The sequence below is a fragment of the Epinephelus fuscoguttatus genome, linkage group LG11, assembly GCF_011397635.1.
Source record: "Epinephelus fuscoguttatus linkage group LG11, E.fuscoguttatus.final_Chr_v1".
NCBI classification, from domain to species: domain Eukaryota; kingdom Metazoa; phylum Chordata; class Actinopteri; order Perciformes; family Serranidae; genus Epinephelus; species Epinephelus fuscoguttatus.
This window is the reverse complement of record NC_064762.1, coordinates 12363042-12380744: the sequence shown is the minus strand read 5'-3', so window position 1 is coordinate 12380744 and position 17703 is coordinate 12363042. Positions and strand designations below refer to the sequence as shown.

The 17703-nt window shown below is 42.1% G+C and overlaps 1 protein-coding gene across 1 annotated transcript in view; it reads right to left on the bottom strand.

The window, feature by feature from the left end:
• nbas (NBAS subunit of NRZ tethering complex) overlaps positions 1-17703 on the bottom strand; it is a 282352-nt gene that overhangs the window by 185237 nt on the left and 79412 nt on the right. The window contains exons 25-31 of the mRNA XM_049590355.1: positions 15334-15507; positions 14868-15001; positions 8223-8285; positions 5902-6024; positions 5182-5284; positions 4859-4936; positions 4571-4725 (exon numbers count right to left, since the gene is read on the bottom strand). Coding sequence (XP_049446312.1) covers positions 4571-4725; positions 4859-4936; positions 5182-5284; positions 5902-6024; positions 8223-8285; positions 14868-15001; positions 15334-15507 — 830 coding nt within the window. The remainder of the gene's footprint in view (positions 1-4570; positions 4726-4858; positions 4937-5181; positions 5285-5901; positions 6025-8222; positions 8286-14867; positions 15002-15333; positions 15508-17703) is intronic.

Sequence of the window (17703 nt, the reverse complement as noted above, 5' to 3'; positions counted from 1 at the left end):
TGTTTTAATCCACAAAACTCGTTCGGGGTATCGGAGGATAACAGCTAGACGCGCGCAAGACTAGTGGATGGCTAGTGGTGGTGCTAGTTCTCAAGTCTCGTGTGAGTTGCCATGTAAACACAGCACTCTATGCTATAAAAGTGGAGTAAATTGCATCTTTTCAAGTCAGTTTTGCATCGCGCGGCTTCAGTGCACTTGGATTACAATGGACGAGCCGTTCTGACGTTTTTGAGATGCATCAGCAGAGTTTTATACCATTTTCAAAATGTGGGTTTCATGCACTTCAAGTGTAGCTGTTATTCTGGCTAGCTGTTATCCTCCGATACCCCGAACGAGTTTTGTGGATTAAAAAACTACACTGGACTTCTTGTCAGCATGAGGGTCAGTAAGTACTGTCTGTATTTTCATTCTAAAATGGCCATTTCCTTTAAAAGCCAGACTCCATTTACAAAAACACTAATTTTGTCTCACTGAACATGGGAGTTGTTGGTCTACCACTGCCTTGATCAGTTAGTTTGTTTATGTTATTGTGTGACTTTGGTGAATCTGAACTAACCCTTTAAAATACCAAAGTCACACAATAATACAAACAAACTAACTGACCGAGGCAGTAGTTGATCAGCAGCTCCTGTGTTCAGTGGGGTAAAATTACAGTTTTTGCCAAAGGAGTCTGGCTCTTTTATGTTTTGTGACTCTTTTTTATTCAAGAAACAAAGAACACAAGGTCATCATGGGTGTTACAAGGTCAAATCACAGTACATTTGTCATTTACACCCAGTGTGACACTTTACTCAACAGCGGTTATACACAGTCCATTCCTCCCAGTAGTTTGAACATTTTTCCATCTCAAGCTTTAAAATAAGTCTTTCCAAACAGTATATTTCGTTTATAATCCCCAGCCACTGGGCCAGTGTCAGAGGATCAACTTGGAACCATTTGCGAGTTATGGCTTTCCTGGTACTTGCCAAAAGTGTCTTTAATAAATATTCATCTTTGTGTGGAACAGTTTCAAATATTTTTCCTCAGCATAATGTGACAAATGAGTCAACTAAATCCATCCCAATTATCTTATGAATCTCAGCTGCAATCTCTTGTTAATATGGTTTTATTTTTGGGCATGCCCAGAAAACATGATAATAATGGAGTCTGGCTTTGAGAAGAGCATGGATAAGTTTCACTTTTAATTAATTTCCTCGTCAGAAAAGACTGTCTGTCTGACACGTACTGAGCATATGACTGATTAAATGAAACTTGGATGTACACTGCAAGAGTTGTGAGATAATTTGTAACCAGATGTTTCAGTGTAGTTTTGTTGTTATGACTTCAATATATTAAGAATTTTCTCTGTTTTTTGGATTCTTCGTTCATTGCAGGCATGTGAGAAGTTTTTATTAGAAATTAAATATAACACAGCGTGAGTGAGTGATATATAAATGGTCATTTGGGGGAGGAGGGTGAAGTATTTCTTCAACAGTTGTCAAAACCTTAAACCTGTATAGACAGATTTTTTGGCCATTTAACATATATGCTATATATTTTGGTCTCCACCCACTCCTGAAGGAAATATCTAACTCTTTAGACACTAAATGTTCCACTATGTTCACCCAGTAGTTGCTAATTTTGTCTGTCAACCAGTAAGTGCTGAGCAGGTGAATTTTTTAGAGCTTTTTTAAAATCAAGTAAAACACTAAAGCCGTGGGCTTTAAAATCAAAATAATGAGCTGAAAGACCCTAAAGCGAGAGAGGAGTGTTGGTGATAATTCTCAGTAGGTTTGTCACTATGCACTATGCTTTTCATATTACATGTATTCATTTGACTTATTGGTAATGTAAAAATATTAATAATTGCAGCTTTAGGGTCATAGTCCCTATACACAATTTCTGATATTTTTTATCTTTCATTTAATAGATTTTTTTTCTTTCTCCTTTTTATTTTATGTAATTTATGTATTATTATCTTAATTTTATTTTATTTTATTTTATTTACTGATTGATTTTTTTCACTTAATCAATTTACTTTTCTTTGTCAGCTGATCTACAAAGGCCAATTAATTTGGACTGCTTGCTGCCAGAAGTGGGGGACAGGGGGAATTGTTGAGTATTATTTTGATTGTTGTTTGTTATATATGTTAAAACAACAATAAAAAATTTATCAAAAAAAAAAAACCATTATTGTAGCTTTGACCTAACCTTTCTGTGCTTCTCTTCTGTCTGTCCTGATCACTTTAGTAGTAATAGGGGGAATCCCATGTTATTTTAGGAGGAATCTTTTTGTCCTTGTGTAAACTCTTGCCTGGCGCCACTGACCGCATCCTTTCAGGACGCCGGCAGGTGCGGTTATCCGTCCAAGTGTGTGTGTGTGTGTGTGTGTGTGTCTTTGGCATTTAGTACAGAGGATAGAATGTGTGTCTGTGGAGCAGTTATTTTAATCTAAAGGACACAGGCAGCCCGTCTGTATGGACTATTAATTTCGGAGCGACATGCACAAGTTCAGACACTACTTTCTGTCTCATGTCTCAAATTTGCAGGCAGCCAAAACACACACACTCACACTCACACACACACACACACACACACACACACACACACACACACACACACACACACACACACAGATGCACACACGCACACAGTGGGAGTGTTACAATGGATGATGTTGTCCAAGCGTGTGGAGGGGGGCCTCTGCATTAGTTACTATAAATGAATGACGACCCAATTACTGTCCCACTTCCCCACCAGGAACAGACGGTAAGGTTAGACACCCACCGGCCCCCTTCTGAGATCTGAGAGCAGCAACAGACACAAATGCACTCCCATACAAATACTTATACTTAGAATGGACCTAATCTATTGTACTATAGGAGATGAAATAAAAGCAGCCACCATTATTTTACTGCGCGTTCAGTCATGCGAGGACCAAAAAAATACATCCACCTACACAGAAATAAATGGCATTTCTCCTATATATACAATGAGCAAGGTCAACCTCTCAAAGGCAGCATACAATCACTCTGACACGGAAAAGTTGGTACAAGGTTAGCTGGATATTTTATCTGTCCTACAACTTCACCTTATTATTGCATGTCGAACACTTACCTTTACTCTGAGATTTACCAAGGTAAATGTGAAGTCGAACCCTTTCTCTGAATTAGACCCTGAAAGGGCAGCGCTATTATGTTTTTGTTTTTTTGAGGTTTTTATATCATTGTGTAATATCCCAGTCGTGATCCTTTTGTATTCATAACCGTAAATTCAATTTTTGGTGTATGTTTTAGGGGCAAAATGTCATTTTCCCAAGCCCTTCTAAAAACATTTTTATATGTGAGCTGGCATAAGTTTCTGCATGATGATGTTGTGCATATAAAACTATGTACTGTTGAGGATAGTTCAGTTTCAAAAGTCACACAATAACACAAACAAACTAAACAATCGAGGTGGTGCAAATACAAGGTACTGTGAGGTAAAATTACTGTGGAGTGGAATTCTTGAGTCTAAGTGGATGTTTGTGCCAAATTCAAGTTAAAACTCCCGCGAGGAGTTGGACTCCAAGTCAAGATAATGTGTTCACAAGAACGAGACAAACACAAGATCACAGTGACCTTGATCTTTGACCGCAAAATTCTAATCAGTTCATTATTGAGTCTAAGTGAACGTTTGTGCCAAATTTGAGATCACTCCCCCAAGGCCTTCTTAAGATAATGTGTTTACGAGAATGAGACCAATGCAAGGTCACAGTGGCATCGACCTTTGCCCGCCAAAATCTCACCAGTTCATCGTTGAAACCAATAAGACGGTTGTACCAAATTTGAGAAAATCCCTTGAGGTGATCTTGAGATATTGTGTTTACGAGAATGAGACAGACAAGGTCACAGCAACCTTGACCTGTCACCACCAAAATCAAATCAGTTAATAATTGAGTCCAAGTGGACATTTGTGCCAAGTTTGAAAAAAATCCCTTTTACGTGTTCTTGAGATATTGTGTTAACCACCAAAAACTGATCAGTTTATCATTGAATCCAAGTTAATGCCTGTTCCAAATTCAAAAATATCCCTACAGGTGATCCCTTTGAGGCATTACATTCAAGAGAATGAGACAGACAGTTTATTCTTGAGTCCAAGTAGACATTTGTGCAGAGTTTGAAGAAATTCCCTCAAAGTGTTATTAAGATATCGTGTTCATGATAATGAGATGGATGCAAGGTCACAGTGACCTTGACTTTTGACCAAAATCTCACCAGTTCATCGTTGAATCCAAGTTAACATTTATGCCTAATTCAAAAAAATTCCCTGAAGGTGATCTTGAGATATTGCGTTCATGAGAATAAGACAGACGAGGTCACAGCAACTTTGACCTATGACCACCAAAATCTAATCAGTTCATTCTTGAGTCCAAGTGGACATTTGTGCCACATTTATTGCGTTCACATGAATAGGACAGATGGAGGCTGAACAGATGGACGGATGGACAACCTGAAAACAGTGACAACCACAGCTATCGCCAGTGAAGAGGCATAAAAATCATACTAGTTCTCATAAGTAGAGAAACACCTCTCCTTATTTGCCTGCTCACCTGGCCAGGCCCATGCAGGGGTCCGTCAGCGTCGTGGATGAGTTGAAGTACTCTCTGGCAGCAGCCAACACCAACTCCAAGCTGTTGTTGTAGGCCACCTTCATAGCGTAACCTTTACCCCGGAAAGTCAAGCTGACAGGAACGTCCTGGCTGACCTGGAAACATTAACATAACATTTAAACATCAATGAGACTGCGGCGTTAGAATTCATTACAGGTGCTTGAATATTTTGAGACCATAACAGGCAGTGCAAGGGTGAAGTGGAGTCACCAGTCATGTTTAATATACCTTGGAGCAGTGCATGAGCTGCCCTGCCAGGCGCACGTTCTCCACGCGGCTGGAACACAGCAGGGACTCGACAAAGACCTGCAGCAGTCAGGGAGGAGAGGCGAAGACGTGGCATTTAAGCGAGAACTGTACAAGTCTGAATTCAGTAGTTCAGGAAACATACATATTCAAAGTGCGAATTATGGACCAGAGTGTCAGACAGGAAGCGAAATGTGCACTCAGACACCTTGTCACCTTTAATTACGGGTTTCACTTTTTTAATCAACGCATGTTTAGCACAAATCAAATTATTCCGTGTAATCTTCTTTTGCTGCTTTTTTTACCTGGTGACACGTCTCAGGTTTCAGACAGGTGTAGACATTCTGCTGCATGTCAAGCAGGTCCTGCAGTAACCCTCTCCACACCGTCTCACTCACTGGAGGGTTCCTGGACACACATACACATACATTTTGACTACATTAAAGGGATCTTGATACTGACATTTGTGTTTGTAGGGGTCATCCCTGTGTTGTGACTTTCTAAGTTCATACCTCTCGATCTCGTATTGTTACGCTGATGACAAACAAAAGTGAAACTCTGTTTGGAGCTGTGCCTTGTCAAAATCAATCAAACCCTATATGACTGGACCATGTGGGAATTTAATTTGAAAGGACAGACACAGGAAGTGGCCACGCTCAGCAGTCAGACAGGAGTCAGGTTAATTTCCAGGGCTGGTACCTGCGGTTATTCCACAGGCTAGTTAATAACATGTCAGGCAGGAAATCCAAAGTGTGGGATCATTTTGAGAAGGTGAAGGACGAACCCAAGGTGATATGTAAACTCATTTTCATTGGTCGACTACAAACATGACGTATCATCTGAAACATGGAAGTAGCTACATGCCCATTAGCCCACAGTATCATTAACAGGCGGCTCGCTCAGTGTGTGACGTGCATGTATATTTTTTGTTTTATTTTCATGCATTTTGTGAAGCAATTTGTAACCTTATTTAGATAAGTGCTACAAAAATAAAGTTATTATATCATTATTATAATCATAATTACTTGCGGCCAGTGTGGCGGCACAGCTTGACCATTAGATGATGGGCTTCTTCTTCACTGTTCTGGCTGTTCCTCACATATGAGATGGGCTTCTGCAGGCCGTGCTTCTCCAGGACCTCCGCCACGCTGTGAAGTATAGGCACAGAAACACATACATATAATCAGTTGTGTCACCATTAGTATAATCCACAGACTGTATAGTAAAGACGGACGACATAACAGCTCCCTAAAAGTGAAGCCAAAACATTTCAATTGCCCCCTGGTGGCTGGCTGCAGTATAGGTCATAAACCCCGCCCCCTCTATGTAAGTGGATGGGACATAGGTCAAGCTAAAAAAATCAAAGTAAGGATGTTTTCTGTCATTTTCGGGAAGTTCTTGCCATGCTGATGTATGTTTTGAATTTATTGAGGGATAGCCCCTTGAGATATAGCATCTCATTTTCGAGGGGGTCCTCAAGTGTTTATTTTTCTAATCAGTTATTTGATGCTACAAAAAAGTCAGACATATTGATTGACAGCTGTTAGGTCAGACGGTGGGAAATCAGTACTGTGGCGATCACTACTGGGCAGACTCTGGCTCCAAATTACATCACTACAGGATATTTTGGCTTCATTTTTGTACAGTGGGAAGAAGGGGAGAAACATTTTCCATCTCCATATACAGTCATTGATACAATCACACAAACTAAGACAAGGAAACCCGCACAGTAAAAACAGACAAATACAATTTCACGTCACATTAATCAACACACTCTTTGAGTAGAGAGAAGACAGGATGATTGGCAGCAGTTAAGTATCGCAGTAGGGAATGCAAAAAATGAAGAAACAGGGGTAAAAAAGCTTAAAAATTCAAGGGAGAGTACAAATGAGAAAGACGGGAGATGTGTACGCTCTAAGCTGTTCATTATTTTGGCAGCACAAAGTCATTTAGAAGCCACGGTGCAGATGGAGAAAGTTTGGAGCAAGACTGAAGAGCAACATGATAAACTGCACACCAACATGACGGCAACTCTTTGTAAGCGTGTTTGTCTGGGAGCATGTGAGTGCTGGCAGTCACATATGACCGAGGGAGAGAGTGTTTGCCTGCGTGTGTATGTGTGTGTGTTGGCGAGGGATTAGCATGGCACCCCCGGTCTCAACAGGGTCGTGCTGCTACAGATGTTCGCTCTCTGCTGAAACTCATTACCATAGTAAATAGGTGACTGTGTGCGGATGTGTGTGTGTGAATGTGAGACTGACAACAAGCCTTGATATTTACACGTGTGTACGTGTGGGTGTGTGTTTGCTCGAGTGTGTGAATGTGTGTGTGGGAGTGTCTGCATGTTGCCCGTGCTCATATTAATGTGCGAGTGGTAGTGGCAGCAGCTGAAAACAGCTTTTATTCTGGAGGCGCTCGGTGAGCAGACACTTCGCATTTACCGCCTGATTCATCTGGGTAAGAGTAAGAGTGTGTGTGTGTGTGTGTGTGTGTGTGTGTGTGTGTGTGTGTGTGTGTGTGAGTCACAATGCTTCAGCACAAAATATACATGAACACACTTCCCAGTTTCCCCGGGGTGCGTTTGTGCACAGTTGTGTGTGCCTGCGTGTAAATATGCGTGGATATTTGTCTGCAAAGGCCAACGCAGGCTTTTCCTGTTGCTGCTTCCTCCTCCTCATCATCATCTACATTCCCTTCAGGCTCCCCGCCCTCCCCCCTGCCTTCATCCTCATCCTCCTTCCTTCCTCCTCATCACTTCTCAGAGTTTGGAAGTTCACCCTGAGGGGAGGGGCGGAGGAGAGAGAGCGACACGTAGGTGATTTTAACCCGTAACAGAGAAAACGCCCGAGGCTGTTTGAATACCATGAGACAGACAGAGGTCCTTTGATATTGAGTGTGTGTGTGTGTGTGTGTGTGTGTGTGTGTGTGTGTGTGTGTGTGTGTGTGTGTTGACTGCACATCCATGTCTCCTCTCCTTCTCTGCGTTTTCCATCAGGCCCATAATGGGGGAGGGAAGTAATAAGCATTGCTACAAAGTGAACACTTCCCAGGCAATGTGGCACTAATCACCAAACTGATGGGCTCCTCCTCAGCACTTTAAATATCCTGCTAACGAGCGCGGCAGTGATGTTTGTATGAAGAGCTGGAGCGAATCCTTACTTTGTCCGAAACTAAAAGATATTCAATTAAAACTGCGGCAAATCCTCACACCTGCGAGCCTGAAACAAGCTTACGTTTGGAAATACAGCTTTAATCTGCACGCCCGGCTGAACTGGGTGGACAGGAGAAGATGGAGGAGAAAGGGTGAGTGACAGGTGAAAGATGGTGTGAGCATGTGTTGACGTACCTGAGGTGCTTCTCAAGTTTGTCCACCTGATCGTGGAGGGATGCGGTGATGTCCGTGTCTGGCCTGTAGGATGATAAAACACATACAGAAACAAAAGAGCTGGTTATTTTATGTTCATGTCATCAAAACGGAGAACAAAATACAACATTAAAGGGACAGTTTGGATCTTTTAAAGTGGGGTCATATGAGGAACTTATCTATAGACAGGCTGACTGGCGATACACAATATATATATCTTGGTATTTTCCATGAAATGGGCTACATATTCAGTTGCAAGTCAAAGCCACATTTGAGATGTCACACGCACTTTTCTAAAAACTGACTGTGATCAAAATAAAATGCAAAGACAGGGTTTTCTTCCCTGTTTGAAAATATGCAATTGCACAACATGTAAATGAAATTATATAAAATAAAAAGCAGGGCTGTACGTTAACGTTTTTGCACACAGCACTGGAGCTACAGAGGTTTAAAGGTTTGCAGCACAGGACACTAAACTATAACATGAGTATAAAAGTATCAAGTAGGTCTAAATCCATTTTAGTTTAGAACAATTAAAAATCTTTGTGGGCGGAGTTAAAAAGTCATTCTCCATCTGTCAGCCTTTCAAATGAATCTATTGCTGGGAAATTATTGAAATATTTGTATTTATTTAGACTATTAATCTTAATTATGCTCAGAGAATCAACAGAGAGGCAGAGGGAGGGAAGGAGCGAGAGACACTATACACGTCTTATATATGAAACGTCTGTTGTCGCCGCATTTTTTAAACACTTAGGTCACCTGCAGGCGCTGTCTCAGTGTCACACATTCGACTACAGCTACCAAGAAGAACGACAAAGCACTATGATCCAGCTCACACACAAACTAGCAGCGCAGCACTGTATTGCAAGTGTGCTGCGGTAATTTTATTCATCTCACAGACTGATTTAGCGCAGCACGTACAACAAATAGACCGACCTATCGCTGTAGACTAATGAGGAGCAGCTCTGTGTCTCTCTGAGTGTTGATGGAGAAACTGTGAGCGAGTGAGGGGGGCGGAGCTGTGTGGAGAGTGTGCACACTAGTATGTGTTATGTTATGCAACTTGACCCTTTACGGATATCAGCATATTGTAAATAGTACATATCGCCCGGCCCTACTGGAGTACCCACATGGAAGCTAAGCTAAATAGATTTTAGCTACCTAAAAAGTCCCACAGTTTAAATACACGCTATATTTAGAATATTTTCAGTCCTTTGCCTTGCAGTCAGACAGCAATTTCCAATGGGAAACCGAAGCCATAATGTTTCTCTTTTCAAAGCCAGACTCCATTGAGAAAAACAGTAATTTAACATCGCTGAACACAGGAGATGCTGGTCTGCTGCTGCCTCGATCAGCTAATTTGTTTGTGTTTTGTGTGACTTTGGCATTTAAAAGTGTGAGTTTGGATTCACCAAAGTCACACAATAACACAAACAAATTAAATTATCATGCAGCGATAGACTTGCAGCTCCTGTGTTCAGTGAGGTAAAATTACTGTTTTTGTCAATGGAGTCTGGCTGCTGTGAAGAGAGCTTAGATAAGATGAGATACGAGATAGATAATGGCTTCAGTTCTCAGTCGGTAAAGGCTGTCTGTACCAAGATAAACAGTGAAAACATTTTAAACTGTTATGTATTTTTTCAGGTGGGACTTTTTTGAGCCTAGAGTATGTTTTCCTGCTGCCCCCCCCTCCACAGCAGTACACTGCTTATATTAGCCTCTGTGGTGATACTCCAGCCTGCCTCTCCAAACTGGGGGCATGCTGACTGACATCTACTGCATATAATACCCTGAACAAGTACCTCATACAACCCCACTTCAACAGATCCGAACTGTCCCTTTCAGTAGACTTATTTTTGCATAATAAAGTGTGTGCGCAGTGTGCAAGTGCATGCCTGTGTGTATATTTATGCTAGCACTGTGTACACGGTGTGCTGTGTGCGTGGGTGTGTGTGCGGCCTACCACTGTGAGGTTGCACTGAAACCCCACTAAAAATAAAACCCCATGATGCTTTGCCTTGAGGCAAAGGATTCTGGGTCAGGCTGGCCTGTCCCCCACTAGAGTACTGACCCTGATGAAACAACCTTCCGTGTGTGCGTCAGTGTGTGTGTGTGCGTCAGGGAACGAGTGTGTCTGGTTTTTTGTGAGCGCACCATCTCTCTGTTCTCACGCACTCAAAAATCTTGACCTCTCAATCCATTTCTCTTCTCTCCTGCTCTGACCGTCTCTGCCACTCCACCTTCTGCTCTTCCTCTTTTTAATATCCTCTTCTCCCTCGTCCTGTTTCTCACCCTCCCTCCTCATCTAATCCCCTGCCCATTTCCGCATTCCCAGTCTCTCTCAGGGTGAATGCACATCACATTCTTCTGAGCAGACTTAGACCTAATTAAGCTGTCTCACACACATGAGAAAAAAAAAAATCAGAAAATTGGGTTGAAACCACTAAGTCGTGGTTTCTCTCCAAGCTTGCAAATCTGTAATATTCTACGCTGGGATGGCAATTTTGGAGATTAGCAAGTCAGAGAAATCACTCCTGGGAGAAATGTGAAGCTGAAGGCAGTGCATATACAGTAGAGCCCTGCAGCAATGCTAATCCAAACACTGCAGAAAGGAGGCCTGTCTGGAGAAGTGAAATGCTTAGTATGAAATGTGCTGATTTAGAAAGAAATACGTATGAGTATAATATACAGTAAGACCCTGTTTTGAGGAGTTAATACGCTCAAATGCTAAACTGCAGTATTAGACGACAATTAAGAGAAAGCATCATAACGGCACTGAACACTTTGATTGTGGTGCCTGTTTTGGTGGAGTGATACATATTTTTCCTCTTACCTGTAGTGCTGTTTTTAAGTCTTGACGTTTCTGGTGTGAGCTGCAGAGTGTTGGAGATATCAGCCGTAGAGATGTCTGCCTTCTCTCCAATATAATGGAACTAGATGGCACTCAGCTTGTGGTGCTCAAAGTGCCAAATAATACATTCGAAAAACTCAACAGCAATGTCTCTTTCCAGAAATCATGACCTGGTTGCTCAAGATAATCCACAGACCTTGTTGCGAGCAGTTTCATGTAGGAACTATTTTCTTTCGACCGAACTACACCTGCCAACTGTATCACACTGCGCGGACGGAAGTGTGCATCTACTGCTAGCTCACCTAGCCCCTAGGAAGTGCGCCAGGCTTTGAAAGCAATTCTTATAGTGGCCAAACAGTGGAATTACAAGTCCCGGATCCATCATGTGATGCCCTGTGGCCCAAAAAGAATTCTTTCCATTGACTTACATTTACATGTAAACAGTATCATAAAGGAACTATTTTCTTCCTACCAAACTAAAACCACTGAACGTATCACTGTGCAGAAGGAAACGTGCATCTACTCATGGACGAGAGGCTCGTGCTCATGACAGTGCAAGATGTAAAAGTTACTGGCGTCCTCCTCGGTTGAGCTGTAACGTTAGCTAGCTCAGTGGTGCTAGGTGAGCTAGCAGTAGATGCATGCTTCCTTCTGCACGGTGATACAGTTAGTGGGTGTAGTTCGGTATAAAGAAAAAAGTTACTACATGAAGCTGGTCACAACAAGGTCTGTGGATTATCTTGAGTAACCAGGTCATGATTCCTGGAAGGAGACATTGCTGTTGAGTTTTTCAAATATATTTTTGGCACTGTGAGCACCACAAGCTGAGTGCCATCTAGTTCCATTATACTGGAGAGAAGGCAGACATCTCTACAGCTGATATCTCCAACACTCTTTCATTTGGGGGTGAACTGTCCCTTTAAGAAACATAACACATGATGTATGTGATAGTGAAAGTGATACTGCCCTATCTGAGTCTGTAAATGTGGTCAGTGAGATAAACTGCACCTTTTCTCTTAAATTGAATAAGATCACTGGGAACATTTTACAGCTTGTCCACCTCTGCTCTTATGTCCACCCCCTCTTCCAAATTTGTCACCTAGAAGCTCTTTATCTATGTGAGCACTTAAAAGGAGCATGAAGCAGACGAGGACTGTGTCTGCAGTTTTTATAGGGACTATTTTTTGGTAGAAATTAGTTCTAAGGAAAAGGGGACAGAGCATTGGTCATTTTGACTTGACCAGCGGACTTCACTACGAGCTGATTGGCTGTTGAAACAGGTGATGTTCTACGTTCTAAAACCAACCACTGCTGATTTGACCAGCTGAGTTGCAGGTGACACCATAAGCCAGCTTGAGTCGAGCTCAGACAGGTCAGTTCAAACCGCTGCGACTTTTCTCTGCAACGTTCTAAAACGGTTTTGTCACGTCGCAAATCTTTGATCTGAACTGGACTTCAAATGCTCACATGATGTCGTCTCATATTGATCACAGCCTCTTGAATTCAATCGAATCAAAACTGCATTACGGCAGACGTGATCATTATCAGCAAATATCATATGGTAAAATGCTAGTTGACTGTTTTTAATAACTTTGAGCTGCAGAGCAAGACACAAAGGCACCATTAGCAGCCTGCATTAGACTTGTTCAGTTTAGCACAACAATAAACCTTGGTTGAGAGAGGCCCTGTTCCCAAGGCGCACCATAATATCTTGTTTCACTGCAGTTATCCCCTGCTGCGAGTGTGCAATGGAAAAGCATGAAATCACAGCACAGACCACCGCAGCGCAGCCAAAAAGAGAGCTACGTGAGCCAGTTGAAAAGGGCAGAAGATGCCGTTGTTGAAAAGTATGGTTACTTCATTGCAGCCAACTGTCAAGACAAAAAAAAGAGAAAAAAAGAAAGAGCGCTCCTTGTAGTAGTAATTCAATTTTCCAATTAAGGTGCGCACAGGAAGCATAATCCATCTAAGAATGAGTCTTTTTAATTATTTTAAAGTACTCAGACACTCTACAAGTCCATTTTATCAACAATTTTCTCTTTCGTACTCTTGCTTTTTACTTCTTAGTCTCTTATTACTGTATCACTCACTCTCCTTCAAATGCACTGCATACTGTACCCACACAGCCTCGTGGGAGACTTAAAGGACGGGCCCTCTTGCCATGTGAAATAAAATGTGTTACAGAAGAGGTGGGGGAGAGAGAGTGGCAGAGACAGCAATCGCAGGAGGTAGGAAATGCTGTACAGCCTGTAGCTAGGCTAACTGATGGCTCCTTGGAGTCAGAGTCGAGCATGAAAGAGAGAGAGAGAGAAGGAGGAGGGAAAGAAAAGGTGCAGAGAGAGGGAGGTGGAAACAGAGGTGGTAGTTAGGTTTATTGATGGGTCCTAGGAGAGAGGCAGAAAGGTGGAAGGAAAGTAAAGAGGTGGGAGGGGTGGAACTGATGCATTCTTGTGTATGAGGCAATGCTTGACCATTTTACCATCTTTATTATGGCTTAAATTAAAGGTTCAGTATGCAGCTTTTTACATGTATTAATTATCTTTTATTGCCAATGGATGAACAGGTTGTAACGTAACTTAAAAACCTGTGACAGCCTGTGGACTGACTTCTATGTGAAGGACTCAGTATGGACTTACTAGGAAAATCCAAAGGATGTGACATTACGCACACGTCTGAGTGCCTTGCCTCTCTTCAGCTCCGCTACAGTGCTAACAATGTGCAACAGTGGCTAACGTTAGCTAAGAAACGAAGCCAGCTAATGTCAACAAACAACTGGCACCCCTCACAACACAGAGTCCACACACTGTGTTTCAGTCACATACATTTTTCAAGGGAAGTGGGACGGCGACGGACCGCCAGGGGTCTGATCCCGGGCCGCGTTCTCGACCGCCCCATGTCCCATCCGGATCAGCAAACTTTCTGTTGCTGCCATTACACTTTCTACTAACCAAGAGCTCGCCAGCCTAGCCTATTAGCTAGTCAATGAGTTAACTGTAACCTGAGCTAAGATTAGCAAGCTTGCTGTAACTTAGCTACTCTTGATAGATCTGCTGTTGGTTTCTCTGTAAGGTTAGCCGATGAAGTAATTCGCAAACAAGCTAGTTAGGATCATGGAGTCAATGATCCAACTAAGACATAGGAACATTGGAAATAATTAAATTATTCTAAATATGGTTGTAATTCATTTTCCAGCATTCTTTCAACATGACACAGATCAGTTTCATGTTTGTCAAGTCACTGCTTTAGCCGATGCCCGGACGTTCACTCGTGGCTACATGGTGCCAGCACATGCAACAGGATGTTGACTGCAATTCATTCAACAGCCTCAGATGCCCCTTTTCCACCAACAAGGCACTGTTTAGGTTCCCACACCTAATTTTGAGCAATTCAGAGAATTTCAACTAAACATAAATTGGTTCAGAACCCAAAAAGATGGTTCTCAGCATGAAATAAAAAATTGGCAGGTTTTTCTTGACCTGAAGTGGAAACTGTGATGATATCAGTGGGGGTGTCATATTCTATAGGTAAGGCAAACTGGTGGAAACATGGGCTGGTCTATAAGATAGCACCAAGGTTCCAAAAATCCTGAATGGAGCCGGTTCAAGAACCAGAACTAATTAGGTGGAAATGGGGTAAACAAGAGGTGTACCTGATAACAAGACTTTTCCAAACTTTACAAACAGAATCTTTACATACAGAATCTTTAAATAAATCTGTTTGAGTTTGTGTGTATGTGTGTAAACATGTTTTGTGAGTGTATTTGTGTGTCTGACCCATAGCCCCTCTGCGGCAAACACTCCAGGATGTCATAACAGAGGCTGAGCTGGTCATCTCTCTCGCAGCTGTAGATGCACTCCAGGGCGACCGCCATCAGCTGGTCAGGGTCCCCGATGATCTTCTGCTGGCACTAGAGGAGAGGAGAGGTCAGTATGTGTGCATCGAGGCGTGACTGGCCCTGTAGTCTCTCTGCACGTACACACCGAGGCACTGTATCAATTTGAGTGGTTTCTTCCCTTCGAGTGTTTGTGTGTGTGTGTGTGTGTGTGTGGTGCATGTTTTCTAATAGGCAGTAGACGTGTCCTTGGCTTTGCCCTTATGGGGTCATAAATATAACATTTACAGCGCAGGGGTACAACAGTGGCCCTGACATGGCACAAACAGCCACAGACGCAGTGTGTGTGTTGTGGTTACCCAAGTGTGACGCCCCCGACACTCATGTTTGTGTGTTCTGCTACTTACGTCAGGTTTGGAGTGCTGGAAGATGATGAGGGGCAGGGTGAGGTCTCGCTGGGCCTGGTCGACCAGGTACTCTCTGAGCAGAGATTTAGCAGCGCCCTCTTTTTGTCCCTCGCAACGGTGCAAGAACGGCACCATCCACTGGAAGGAATCTTTCACATAGCGCTCCATGCTGGACTGGAGACAGAAAGACAGAAAGACAAAGTTCAGGCAGCATATTATAGGGGACCTATTATGCTTTCCTTATTGTGCGTCATAAATATAATGTTACAATGCTGGATGTTTATATTCAGTGTTTCAAATAATGAGGTAAACAAATGTGAGGCCTGAAATGTCAGGCTTCACACTATTCTGAACGCTCCCTCTCCAACAGTTTGTTACAAGCTGACATCAGCTTATGATGGATTTCTTTATACAGTCATCTGCTCCAGGCACACTACTGCAAGGGTTTGCATTACATTGCCTACACTGCTACATGTAGCTACATGCTATCACCAGGAAACATGTAATCTTGGTTGCTAACGTTGCTCATTTCTCCCAGATATCGAATCAGTTTCCCGCTGGAACATGTCTGTTTGTGTTTGGAAGCTTTTATTGGGGATTTTTCACAAGGACAAAGTGCAGCTTTACATGTTCATTGATCTCCTTCTGCAAGTGCACTGCTACATGTAGCTACATGCTAATGTCACAGAAACATGTAATCTTGGTTACTTATATTGTTAATTTCGCCCCTGTTTTGGATCATATTCCATCTGGAATATGTTGGTTTTGAAGATTTTATTGGCGACTTTTCATGTTAGAGGGTGCTGCTACTCTTTGTTACAGTCATTCGTCAGCTGCAATGATGGTGCAGAGACTCCAAGATGTGGAAGACCTGGAAATGCTGACTGATCAGAGCAGACTGGGCTTTTTTGGAGGGGGGAATTAAGAAGACAGGCTCTTAAACGGAGTATTTCCGACAGAGTGTTCTATCACAGACAGTATGAGGAAAATACAGGGTTTTTTTTACCAGCATGTAAAAATGTTCTAGTAGAACCTGAAAATGAGCACAACAGGTCCTCTTTAAGGACAACATTCATGCAGCATATTAAAATAGATATGCCTTTTAAACCCTCATAGCTATAGCATAACTGCTTATACCCTTGACACAATAACCCGGTGATACTAAACTAACAACCCCAGGGACAAATCTGGCCCATGATGAGGTCCCAGGTGGCCCACTGACCATTTCCTAATTCACAATGAAAATAAACTGATTTCCACTGGGATTTTTTTTTATATACTTCGAATGTAAATAATATGGCAGTGTGCACAAAAAAAGCATCAAAATAGAGCTTGTTTATCAAAGACAGTACCAGGAAATAGGATACCCCAGACCCCCACAGAGGTCCGGACTAAGCCCTGCATCTCTTCTAATTCTAGAAACACCACTGCGTAGATCTAATCTGCGCGGGGCTGCTGCAACTGGCTGCACCAGGTTGGCCTTTGATAAATACATTTAATCAGTCAATTAATTTATTTGAGACATGCAATCATAGGATACAGTTCCAGTACAATGTAATCTGATAAATAATATCAATGTTTGTTTATTATCCTGGCCTCCTGTCATTATGCAAAAGTGGCCCCCAGGCAAAGCAAGTTGAGTGCTATAACCCATCTTATATGATGACCATATTCTGACCAAAACCTCAGCAAATACTAGTTGGATTTTTTTTTTCCCAAGAGGTAATTTCCTGCTCTGTATTGAGACATGTTGGCAAAAATATGGAAGATAAACTTTTCTGATTTGAGGTCAGGGCTACTTTGGCCACAGCTTTATTACTTCACTTCTTCATCGTCTTTGTGCAACATTAACTTTGGAAACTGTCAGGTGATGTGTTGAAAATGAGAAATGAGATGACATTTTTCTGTAAATTCTTTTTTTTTTTTTAATTATTTATTTTTTTGTTTTTAAAATCAGCAAGCCTTCAGTCAAGTTAGCCAGAACTTAATGAATGTTGATGTAATGTGTTGCTGCCGCAGAGAAAATAAATTTTTTCTTGTTCAAATATGGATTTATGTTTTTGTATCAGCTCAAAGCACTTAAGACTGCATTTACATGAGATCGTGCCATGCAATTAAACCTGAAGTTGAACTCTAATAGCTACAGTATGTGGGCTGTGCTGTGATTTGAAGGGACGCGTGTCAAGATCGTGCAGGGCCTCGCACCCACCTTGCGACAGCTCTGACTCAGGATGTACAGATAAGAGAGCACAGAGCATTTTTTTTTTTTCCACGGGAGAAATTAGAGTCAAAAAATATTCAGATGCTAAATGCAAACCTGCACGCCCACACGCAAACATTTCACTTTGCTGTACTGTGTCTCTGATAAAG